The sequence below is a fragment of the Procambarus clarkii genome, chromosome 51 (assembly GCF_040958095.1).
Source record: "Procambarus clarkii isolate CNS0578487 chromosome 51, FALCON_Pclarkii_2.0, whole genome shotgun sequence".
Lineage (NCBI taxonomy): Eukaryota > Metazoa > Arthropoda > Malacostraca > Decapoda > Cambaridae > Procambarus > Procambarus clarkii.
The window spans coordinates 10800926-10813129 of NC_091200.1; the positions used below are offsets into that span (position 1 = coordinate 10800926).

Here is a 12204-nt window from a genome sequence, read left to right on the forward strand (position 1 = left end):
ACTTCTCCCTCAGGAGAAGCGGGGACCAAAGAGCCAGAGCTCAACCCCACAAGCACAACTTTGTAAGTACTGTAACCCCGCGATTATCCGGGATTCGAACATCCGAAAAACGCCCTTATACGGCCAAAATCGTGAACGGATAAAGTTATCACAATATCCGGCCAAAATAGCCACAGGGACCGGATTAAAGCAGGTTTTCTGCAGAAATTACACTATCCGGTCAGTCCCCTGGATAATCGTGCCTTTGTCCGTATATGAAAACATGAGGCGGGCCATACGGTATTAATCCCGTCTGCCCGAGACTCGAGGCGCATGGTGTAGGTGGGGGTGGGGTGGGTGGGTGGTGTTGGGAGGGTGGGAGGGTGGGAGGGTGGGAGGGGTACGTCAGGAGGGACTACCTGGGTACAGGAATTACCATTAATTTTAGAACAATTAATCATAGCCAAAAACAAATAAAATAACTACTAGTAATTATGTAATAACAAATAAATAAGTTTCCTAAAAGCATTGTGCACAGGCTGAAGTTTCCTTCAAAAATATTGTGAATTTTTTTCCTCCTGGCGGCCTACGTAACGCTATGGCTGCCCCAAGTGGACCTGTCCAACACTGGTCAACCCATGTGCGTCCGTCCCTCGTGTTATACACAGTGCTGCGCCATTAGTGAAATATTTTTTTAAATAACTTTTTTATTTTCATAGTAACTTTGAACATTTTTGGCCAAGACTATGTCTGGTAGCAGCATCAATCGTTCTGGAGGTGTTAAGAGGAAGAAAGTTGTCCTAACAATAAAAGACAAGTCACAGTTATACACCTCAACCAGTGCGGCCTCACAGTGTTGCGCCATTAGTGAAATATTTTTTTAAATAACTTTCTTAATTTTCATAGTAATTTTGAACATTTTTGGCCAAGAATATGTCTGGTAGCAGCATCAATCGTTCTGGAAGTGTTAAGAGGAAGAAGATTGTCCTAGCAATTCAAGACAAGTTACGTGTTGTTCAAACAGTGAGGCGTCACAGGCAGCCAAGCGCCTTCAACAAGTGAGGCGCCACAGGCAAGCCAAGCTCCTTCAACAAGTGAGGCATTATAGGCAAACCAAGCGCTTTCAACAAGTGACGCGCCACAGGCAAGCCAAGCGCTTTCAACAAGTGAGGCGCAAGCAAGCGCCTTTAACAAGTGAGGCGTCACAGGCAAGCCAAGCGCCTTCAACAAGTGAGGGCATGCAAGTGCTTCAACAAGTGAGGCCTCACAGGCAACCCAAATGCCCTCAACCAGTGAGGCTTCAGCAGCTGGCAGTCAAAACTAACTTAGCTTAATGAACTGTACAGTAATTTTAAGTGTTAATTTTAGTGTTGTGTTAGTATAGGTTACGTAAATTGTTAAGAATTTTTAACTTCAAGATGTGTGGCATCAATCAAGAAGACGAACACCAACAAGGTAAGTTGAGGTTTCTAGTTGAATATTTAATAATTGTATGTGGCAAGGCAATTCAAATTATGTTGTGAAGGTCATTGGTCTCCATGAAATTGGTGACCCAACTCCTATTCACTCTCTCAAATACTTTTATTATGTGCGACGTTAGTGCAACTGGTCTATAATTCTTTGCCAATGCTCTGCTCCCTCCCGTGTGTAGAGGGACTATGTCTGCTACTTTAAGTGCATCTGGTATCTCCCCCGTGTCCAAGCTCTTCCTCCACAACATACCGAGTGCCTGTGCTACCGGCGTTTTACATTTCTTTATAAATATTGAAGTCCATGAATTTGGACCCGGAGCCGAGTGCATAGGCATGTTTTCAATTTCTCTTTCAAAGTCTAGTACGTGCATGTTGATATCAGTTATATTTACAGGGGTTTGGATATCTCGCATAAATAAATTGTCTGGATCCTCCACTTTCATGTTGTTTATTGGAGTTCTAAACATGTCCTCATACTGCTTTTTTTAGGATTTCACTAATTTCTTTGTCATCCTCTGTGTAAGAACCTTCACTTGTATGAATAGGTCCAATACTGGCAGTGGTTTTTGCTTTTGATTTTGCATATGTAAAGAAGTATTTAGGATATTTATTTATTTCCTGAATTGCTTTCTGTTCTAATCGGTTTTCTTCAGTTTGATATGAGTGTTTCAATTTCCGCTCGATTTATTCAATCTCCCTATTTAAATTATTCCTTCTTTGACGGGAAAATCGTGTCTGCTTAAGCATTTTCGTTATTTTTTTCTTCTTTTATAGTGTCGTCTGAGTTTTCTTTCTGCCTTTCCTCAAAAGAACATGTCTGCCAGCCTCTCACTACTTCCCTACCTTCCTGCCTACCTCCTAGCATTTCTCCCTCCCCCTCCCTCTCACTAATTCTCCCCCTCTCTCACATATTGCCTCCCACCTAAGCTCCCCCATCCATTCACCCACCAGTCAGCCATCACTGACGCAATGTGTGCATTTGGAGCCGACATGGTGCACAGATGTTCCTCGATTGTGCAGGTATGTAAAAGAAAGTCACAGAATGAACACTTCAGCCTCGTGACAAATCAAAACAATAGGAACAATAGGCCGTGAATCTGTGATGTCACTGGGTAGAAAGCACTCTAGAGTGGTTGGAGTGGACCATCTCCTACCCACCCACCCACCCATCACCATGGGCTGGCTTGAGGCTTGGCGGACCGCTTCCTACCCGAACTTAGTTTGTGTAGCATGACTTCCCAACCCCAATTGAGAAACTGGAACTTTCGGATAACTCAAGTTCACAAACCATGTGGTCCTCTGTATCTCCCCTTTTAATCAACTTTACCTGTGCTGTCTGAATTTGAGACAGGATTTTTCTAGTTATTCTTCATTTTACTTGTTAACATCTGTTGGTGGTCCACTAGCAATTAGCCAAATGATACTTGGCAGCCTCTTTTTGACTGAGCATTGCTTGTTGATGGTTGTGAAGTACATTACATATAGTTGTACAAGAACACAACCAAGTACATCAACTCTATGCAAGACGAAAATACTGTATGGTAAATGTTTAGGGAACAAATTTACTGAAATACACCATATAGGGAAAATAAGCTTTTTTCCTGTTGTTGTAGTAGTAGTAGTAGTAGTAGTAGTAGTAGTAGTAGTAGTAGTAGTAGTAGTTTTACATTCAGCTACTCAAGCCGGGAGCCAGTCGGCAGAGCAGACAGCACATTGGACTTGTGATCCTGTGGTCCCGGGTTCGATCCCGGGCGCCGGCGAGAAGCAATGGGCAGAGTTTCTTTCACCCTATGCCCCTGTTACCTAGCAGTAAAATAGGTACCTGGGTGTTAGTCAGCTGTCACGGGCTGCTTCCTGGGGGTGGAGGCCTGGTCGAGGACCGGGCTGCGGGGACACTAAAGCCCTGAAATCATCTCAAGATAACCTCAAGATACTCGAAACTATGGTGAGCCCATAGTGGACTTACCTGGCACAGGAGCGGGGCTGTAACTTCAGGGCTTTTTCTCTTAACTCCTGAACAGATCCTTCCGAAAACATTACAATTGCTTTACCAGTATTAAATATGGTACATTTATCTAGTTAGTATCAAATGTGTACAGGTAGTCAAAATAAATATCAGTGTATTCTTAGATTTGAATGCATAAAATATTGTACACCATTTATATTGACATTAGAAAACAGACATTTTAATTACCTTTAGCATGAGAAAAGAAATAGGATTAAATTAAAATTGGATATACCTGCAGCGTCTTGTTGGCATTTCAGCCACAGGAAACCATCTTTCATCCTTAAAATCGTAACATTCTACACTGCGAATTGCCTTAGGAGCCTGTCCACCAACCACCAAAAGAACCTAAAACAGAGAAATAAAAAAATTAATGTGACATATTAAATAAAAAATTATATATTGGTTAGGCATATTAATAGATATGCTTAATGAACTCATTCCCTGTCATTCAGCCTATTATGACCATCAGAAAATAGAGACACGAACAAATCCACAAGGGCCATGATGAGGGTTTGAACCTGTGCCCAGGATGATCCCAGACACGCCTTAGTCGACTATTTGTTCATTTGATGCATCACGCTACTGTGATTTCTGTGTACAGGTATAGAGAGAGTTTCAGACCATCCTGGACCATTATCAAGGCATATAAAATGAGAGAGAGGAAGACAGACAAATAAATAAGGTACGAGAGCGAGATGAAAGGTAAAGGGCAAGTAAGAAAAAGAAGGTAAGAATAAGATGACAGGCAAGAGCAAGATGAAAGGCAATTAGAAATAGGGGTAAGAATAAGAGAAAACAGCAGAGCTCAAGTCGGATCACATGCGTTAAGAAAGTTAGAGTATTTATATACAGTGGATCCTTGGCTTACGAATGCCCCATTTGTAAGCAGAAGTTCCACTGTACATACAGAGAAACCTCGGTTAAGGAATTTAATCCGTTCCAGCACCGAGCTCATCATGTGAAACGCTTGTCTTGGGAAACGAATTTCCCCATTTAAAATAATGGAATACCTCAATAGTGGTACCTCAGCTTATGAATTTAATTCGTTCCTAGAGACGGGTCGTAAGCCGAATATTCGTAAACTGAAGCGAATTTCCCCATATGAAATACAGTAATGTAAATTGAATTAATCTGTTCCACACTCCCAAAACAATTAACCTAAAAGTAAATTTTATACCTAATTCACCAAAATCTTCAGTACTAAAGTATGTACATTACTTACCATTTGCTTCCATATTGTTCACTCCAGTATATTATTATTTTACTCTGTAGATTTGAGACCTGGCCCTTCAGTATTTTCCATGTGTATATTATTTGGTATCTCTCTCGTCTCCTTTCTAGAGAATACATTTGGAGAGCTTTGAGACGATCCCAATAATTTAGGTGGTTTATCGCATCTATGCGTGCCTATGTTTTCTGTATTGCGTGCCTATGTTTTCTGTATTCCCTCTATTTCACCAATCTCTCCTGCTATGAAGGGGGAAGCGAGTACTGAGCAGTACTCAAGACGGGACAGCAACAAGTGACTTGAAGAGTACAACCATTGTGATGGGATCCCTGGATTTGAAAGTTCTTGTAATCCATCCTATCATTTTCCTGGCTGACGCAATATTTGCTTGGTTATGCTTCCTAAACGTTAGATTGTTGGACATCATTATTCCCAAATCCTTTACATGCTGTTATCCTACTATGGGCAGATTCGATTCCGTTTTGTACCCTGTATTATGTTTCAGAGCCTCGTTTTTGCCGTACCTGAAATTTATCACTGTTAAACATGTTATTTTCTGCTGCCCAATCGAAAACTTTGTTGATATCCGCTTGTAATTTTTCAACGTCTTCAGCAGAGCTAATTTTCATGTTGATTTTTGTGTCATCTGCAAAGGATGACACGAAGCTGTGACGTGTATTTTTGTCTATATCTGATATGAGAATAAGGAACAGTAGCGGTGCAAGGACTGTACCTTGAGGTACGGAGTTTTTAACTGCGCATGGACTCGATTTTATTTGATTGACTGTTACTCTTTGTGTTCTGTTCGACAGGAAATTGAGTATCCAGCGTCCTACTTTACCAGTTATTCCCATTGACCTCATTTTGTGTGCTATCACCCCATGGTCACATTTGTCGAACGCCTTTGCAAAGTCTGTGTATACAACATCTGCATTTTGCTTTTCTTCTAGAGCTTCTGTGATTTTGTCATAGTGGTTGAGTAACTGTGACAGACAGGATCTGCCCGCTCTAAATCCATGTTGTCCTGGATCGTGTAGCTCATTATTTTCCATAAAACTAGAAATTTGATTCCTAATCACTCTTTCAAACACTTTTATTATGTGTGATGTTAGTGCAACTGGTCTATAATTTTTTGCCAAGGCTGTACTACCCCCCTTACACAGAGGAGCTATATCTGCAGATTTAAGTGCAGCTGGTATCTCCCCCTGTATCCAGGCTCTTCCTCCATATTACGCTGAGTGCTCGCGCTATTGGTACTTTACATTTCTTTATGAATATTGAATTCCACGAGTCAGGCCCAGGAGCCGAGTGCACGGGTATATTGTCAATTTCTCTTTCAAAGTCTTCCGAGTTCGTGTTAATATCTGTTACATTATCTGCAGCTTGAATGTCATTCATAAAGAAGCTGTCTGGGTCATCAACTTTCATGTTGTTTATTGGTGTGCTAAACATAGCCTCATACTGGCTTCTTAGAATTTCACTAATCTCTTTGTTGCCCTCTGTGTACATACCTTCATTTGTAATTAACGGTCCAATACTGGTCGAGGCTTTATATTTTGATTTTGCGTATGTGAAAAAATATTTTGGATTTTTCTTTATCTCTTGTATAGCTTTCTGTTCCAATTCCATTTCCTCAGACTCATATAATCGCTTCAACGTTTGTTCTATTTCTTCGATCTCCCTGCTTAGGTTAATTTTTCTTTCTTCTGATAGTTGTATCTGCCGAAGCATTTCCGTTATTTTTTTCCTTCTCCTGTACAGTCGTCAGTACAGGAGAAGGAAACAATGAACATTACCGGTGCAAGAACTGAACCCTGTGGTACTCTGCTTGTGGCATTTCTTCAGTCTGATACACTTTCTCTTATTACTACCCTCATTTTTCTGTCAGTCAAAGTTTTTCAACTATGTTAGCAGCTTACCTGTCACCTCTTCAATATTTTCCAGTTTCCAGAACAACCTCTTATGTGGAACTCTGTCAAAAGCCTTTTTTAGGTCCAGATAGATGCAGTCTTCATCCTGCTGCTGTATGAAGCTGATGTTTGAGGGTCCTTGCAAACCCCTCTGTGGGCGGTACAATGGACCCTAACAACCTGTTCCTGACGGCAATGCCAACTCCATGCTCCCTTACCTCTTCTGGTGGTTTGTCCTGCCAGAAGAAGATAAAGTCCTTCTCCTGTATGCTGCCAGTCGTGGGCAGATATATCTCCTGCAGGGTGACTACGTCCATCTGGAGCCTGCGTAGTTTAATGTTGATCACAGCTGTCTTGTGGGCGTCGTTCACTTCCAGCAGATCTTCTGAGAGATCCGGTGTCATGGTCCTTATATTCTATGTGCCCAGTTTGAGATAGCGGCAGACTGTGCAGGACAGCACCTTACTGGGTGGGGGCTGCTCAGCTTGAAGCGGGCAGAAGGTGTCCGATGAAATTGGATAATTTCTCCCACCGACGGAAGCAACCTCTGGCGCCTCACTACATCAATTCAGTGGTAGACTTATCACCGGCAACTGTCGCTTCCCGTGTTGAGCCATCGTTAAGGCTATGCTGGAGTGTCCTCTCCAAGGAACAAGCCTAGGCAGTAGTTGTGGAGAACCAGTTATTGCCCATGCAGCAGATCCATTTTCTCCACTCCACCGATGTGGTCCAAGGGCAGGGCGGGTGCAGATATGCTTGGCACCAGTATTGTCTCAGGAGTTGCTGGAATGTAGCTGTAAACAGCTGCAGACCGCTTTAGGGGACTCCGACTCCAGATTTTTCCTCGGGGTTGATCCCCGAAGCCTTTCTCACAAGTAAATTTAGCCGCAAGGCAGCAGAGGTTTGAATTTAGTGTTTTCCTTCCCCTATATATATACATACAGTGGAGCCTCAATTAACAAATTTAATCTGTTCAGGCACCGAGTTCGTCATGTGAAAAGCTAGTCTTGCAAAACAAATTTCCCCATTTAAAATAATGAAAATAAAATTAATCTGTTCCATCACCAAAAAATATAAATATGAAATAAAAAAAATTATTTTTTTTTCATAGAAAATGGAGCAGCCTACCTGACATACACTAAATGAATCTTTTTGACATTTTTTTTAACCCTTTAACTGCGCAACGCGCCTGCAGGCCCAGGCTTCGGGTGCGCAACGTGCCTCCGGGTGTTTTTATTTTTCACGTTCCATTCAAAACTCCCGCGGCTACATGGGGTTCACATCACCTTCCTCAGAGCTCTTGTAAACAGATGCCATCTTTAAAAAAAATCATGGTCGGGTGCCAGAGCCTCAGTAGTGAGTGAGCAACCAAGGCTGGCGCTCGCAGCATAAGTGCACAGCACTACTGTTCAGTGTGTGACCACAGCATTGCCTAATATTGTCAAAATATATATATAATCCGTTTTATTTAGCTATGATAGTATTATAGAAGAGGCCGAGTGTGATAATAACTGGGTACAATGTTCAAATATCAGCGATTCAATGCTGTTCACGATGTTCATAGCGCTAGCCACAGCACCACAGCATTATTTCATCCATCTAGGAATCTTCAAGCGACTTTTTAGGTTCCTTTTCAAAATAAACTTGTGGTCAATTATTCATTTACAGGAATTAGTGACCAGGATTGTGATTATAATTAGCGTTGTGCGTAGTATTGTGAAAGGAGGTATTTTGGTGAGGGAGGGAGGGAATTGAGGTAGCCTCACTGTGTGTGGCAGCCACTCTTGTTTTGCTCACCTTACTAGCTTCGTGGTTCGCTATGGGGAACACACATGTACATGGGTATATACAGTGTGTGTGTATAGTGTAATAACAGCACCAGGTGTATGTTGAGAGGAGCTATTTTGGTGAGGGAGGTGACGTCGTAATCGTAGTGTCATCTGCTGTGAGTGTGATAATGGTGAATGTATATAGTGTGAGTGTATAGTGTGTACATATGTTGTAAATATACATAAATGAACATGAAACATTGGTGTGAATAACTGTATGATTTGGAGGAGTAATGTTGGTGAATACAATGTTGGAGGAGTGAGGGAGGGCTAGCTGGGTGTGGCTGCTCACACTCGTGGTGTTCTGAATGTGTTGATGGTGAATGTATATAGTGTGTGACAGTGTATAATCTGTAAATAGATTGTATATATATACATAAATTAGCATGATACATGGTAAATATGTGCAACCCATGTGTACACAAGTGTCATGCACGTAACAGTGTCCTCAGACAATACGGATGTTTTAAAGCCATAATATAGTGTACGTGTTCATTATACATAGGATTAGCATGTAAAAACAAATAAAATGTATTTGAAACTGTACGCAAAAAATGAACAAAAATATATTTGCGGCAACTCGCGCGCCCAGCCCCGGATGCCCTACTGGCCCTGGGAGCGTACATCACAGGCGAACAGGGAATGATGATGTCACGCACCAACTTACGGACCCCATAGCAGCCAAAGTACGTACAAGTTCAATTTTTTTTTTACATACCTATACTTAGGGAAGGGTTTTTGACACTTTAAAAAAAAAAAAAAAAAAAAAAAAAATCAAGAGAATTTATTTCCTGCGCACTGGGGGAGTCATATTTAGAGGCGGCGCAGTTAAAGGATTAAAATATCTTTTATTTCTTTTGTTTTTTCAAAAAAAAAAAAAAAAAAAAAGCGTTGAATGTAATGAAACGCCATTTTCTAGGCGAGACCTGGAAAAACATATGGAGCAACAGCAGCTCCATAGCTCCAACATAAGGGGCTATGTATGTTGGCTGATATGTATATTATTAGACTTTGGCATCAGTGTGGCATCAGTGTGAACGGAATTCTAGGCCTACCAGGGACCACGAGCCAGAACCTGCCCCCCCCCCTCAGAGAAGCACAAGGAGCAATGGCCTACAGAAGTGCACATGTGTTTGGAGCATCCTGCCTGCCATCGACAGAGTCGGGCACCCAGAAAGGCAAGCCCCTCAAAACAAATCTTATCCACTCTATTTTAAGGCCTATATGGGGCTGTACTCTGGGCGTTATTTCTGGAGCTCTGGTATTTCCTAAGTTAAGTGATGGTAATTTTTCAAGTAACATTCAGGTAAGATATATTTTGTACAGACAGCCACTGGGTCCACCACTCTAGTGCCTTCAACCCTGTGATGTCACAGATTCACGGCACATTGTTTTGATTTGATCCAGCTCCAGAGGCTGGAGTGTTCATTCCGTAACTTTGTTGGATATATCCGCGTAATCAAGGAACATCCGTGCACCATGTCGGCTCCAAATGCACTCATTGTGTCAGTGATGGCTGATGTGTGGATGGGCAGGCTGAAATGTTGGCAGGCAGGCAAGAAGAGGCTGGGAGGAAGGCAGGGAGGGAGAGGATGGAGATGGACAGAGTGAGTGAGTGAGTGAGGGATGGATGGATGGGAGGAATGGATGGGAGGAATGGAAGGAGGGAGGGAGGGAGGAATGGAAGGAGGGAGGGAGGGAGGAATGGAGGGATGGATGGATAGGAGGAATGGAAGGAGGGAGGGAGGGAGGAATGGAAGGAAGGAGGGAGGGAGGGAGGAATGGAAGGAAGGAAGGAAGGAAGGAAGGGAGGGAGGGAGGGAGGGAGGGAGGAATGGAAGGAGGGAGGGAGGGAGGGAGGGAGGGAGGAATGGAAGGAGGGAGGGAAGGAGGGAGGGAGGGAGGAATGGAAGGAGGGAGGGAGGGAGGGAGGGAGGGAGGGTGGAATGGAAGGAAGGAGGGAGGAATGGAAGGAAGGAGGGAGGGAGGAATGGAGGGAGGGTGGAATGGAAGGAAGGAGGGAGGAATGGAAGGAAGGAGGGAGGGAGGAATGGAAGGAAGGAAGGAAGGAAGGAAGGAAGGAGGGAGGGAGGAATGGAAGGAAGGAAGGAAGGAAGGAAGGAAGGGAGGGAGGGAGGGAGGGAGGAATGGAAGGAGGGAGGGAGGAATGGAAGGAAGGAAGGAAGGAAGGAAGGAGGGAGGGAGGGAGGGAGGAATGGAAGGAGGGAGGGAGGGAGGAATGGAAGGAGGGAGGGAGGAATGGAAGGAGGGAGGGAGGGAGGGAGGAATGGAAGGAGGGAGGGAGGGAGGGAGGGAGGAATGGAAGGGAGGAATGGAAGGGAGGAATGGAAGGGAGGAATGGAAGGGAGGAATGGAAGGAGGGAGGGAGGGAGGAATGGAAGGAAGGAAGGAGGGAGGGAGGGAGGGAGGAATGGAAGGAAGGAAGGAGGGAGGGAGGGAGGGAGGAATGGAAGGAAGGAAGGAATGGAAGGAGGGAGGGAGGGAGGAATGGAAGGAGGGAGGGAGGGAGGAATGGAAGGAAGGAAGGAGGAAGGAATGGAAGGAAGGAAGGGATGGAAGGAGGGAGGGAGGGAGGAATGGAAGGAGGGAGGAATGGAAGGAATGGAAGGAGGGAGGAATGGAAGGAATGGAAGGAGGGAGGAATGGAAGGAAGGAAGGAGGGAGGAATGGAAGGAAGGAAGGAAGGAGGGAGGAATGGAAGGAAGGAAGGAGGAATGGAAGGAAGGAAGGAGGGAGGAATGGAAGGAAGGAAGGAAGGAGGAATGGAAGGAAGGAAGGAGGAAGGAATGGAAGGAAGGAAGGAAGGAGGGAGGAATGGAAGGAAGGAAGGAGGGAGGAATGGAAGGAAGGAAGGAGGGAGGAATGGAAGGAAGGAAGGAGGGAGGAATGGAAGGAAGGAAGGAGGGAGGAATGGAAGGAAGGAAGGAGGGAGGAATGGAAGGAAGGAAGGAGGGAGGAATGGAAGGAAGGAAGGAGGGAGGAATCGAAGGAAGGAAGGAGGGAGGAATGGAAGGAAGGAAGGAGGGAGGAATCGAAGGAAGGAAGGAGGGAGGAATCGAAGGAAGGAAGGAGGGAGGAATCGAAGGAAGGAAGGAGGGAGGAATCGAAGGAAGGAAGGAATCGAAGGAAGGAAGGAATCGAAGGAAGGAAGGAGGGAGGAATCGAAGGAAGGAAGGAATCGAAGGAAGGAAGGAGGGAGGAATCGAAGGAAGGAAGGAGGGAGGAATCGAAGGAAGGAAGGAGGGAGGAATCGAAGGAAGGAAGGAGGGAGGAATCGAAGGAAGGAAGGAGGGAGGAATCGAAGGAAGGAAGGAGGGAGGAATCGAAGGAAGGAAGGAGGGAGTAATCGAAGGAAGGAAGGAGGGAGGAATGGAAGGAAGGAGGGAGGAATGGAAGGAAGGAAGGAGGGAGGGAGGAATGGAAGGAAGGAAGGAGGGAGGGAGGAATGGAAGGAAGGAAGGAGGGAGGGAGGAATGGAAGGAAGGAAGGAGGGAGGGAGGAATGGAAGGAAGGAAGGAAGGAGGGAGGGAGGAATGGAAGGAAGGAAGGAAGGAGGGAGGGAGGAATGGAAGGAAGGAAGGAAGGAGGGAGGGAGGAATGGAAGGAAGGAAGGAGGGAGGAATGGAAGGAAGGAAGGAGGGAGGAATGGAAGGAAGGAAGGAGGGAGGAATGGAAGGAAGGAGGGAGGGAGGAATGGAAGGAAGGAGGGAGGGAGGAATGGAAGGAAGGAGGGAGGGAGGAATGGAAGGAAGGAGGG

At 44.6% G+C, this 12204-nt stretch overlaps 1 protein-coding gene across 7 annotated transcripts in view; it reads right to left on the minus strand.

The window, feature by feature from the left end:
- The window catches only part of kel (kelch protein), a 65014-nt gene that overhangs the window by 16674 nt on the left and 36136 nt on the right, over window positions 1-12204 (minus strand). For all 7 annotated transcript variants that reach the window (XM_045769122.2, XM_069304001.1, XM_069304000.1 and 4 more), the window contains exon 9: window positions 3692-3804. In XM_045769122.2, coding sequence (XP_045625078.1) covers window positions 3692-3804 — 113 coding nt within the window. The remainder of the gene's footprint in view (window positions 1-3691; window positions 3805-12204) is intronic.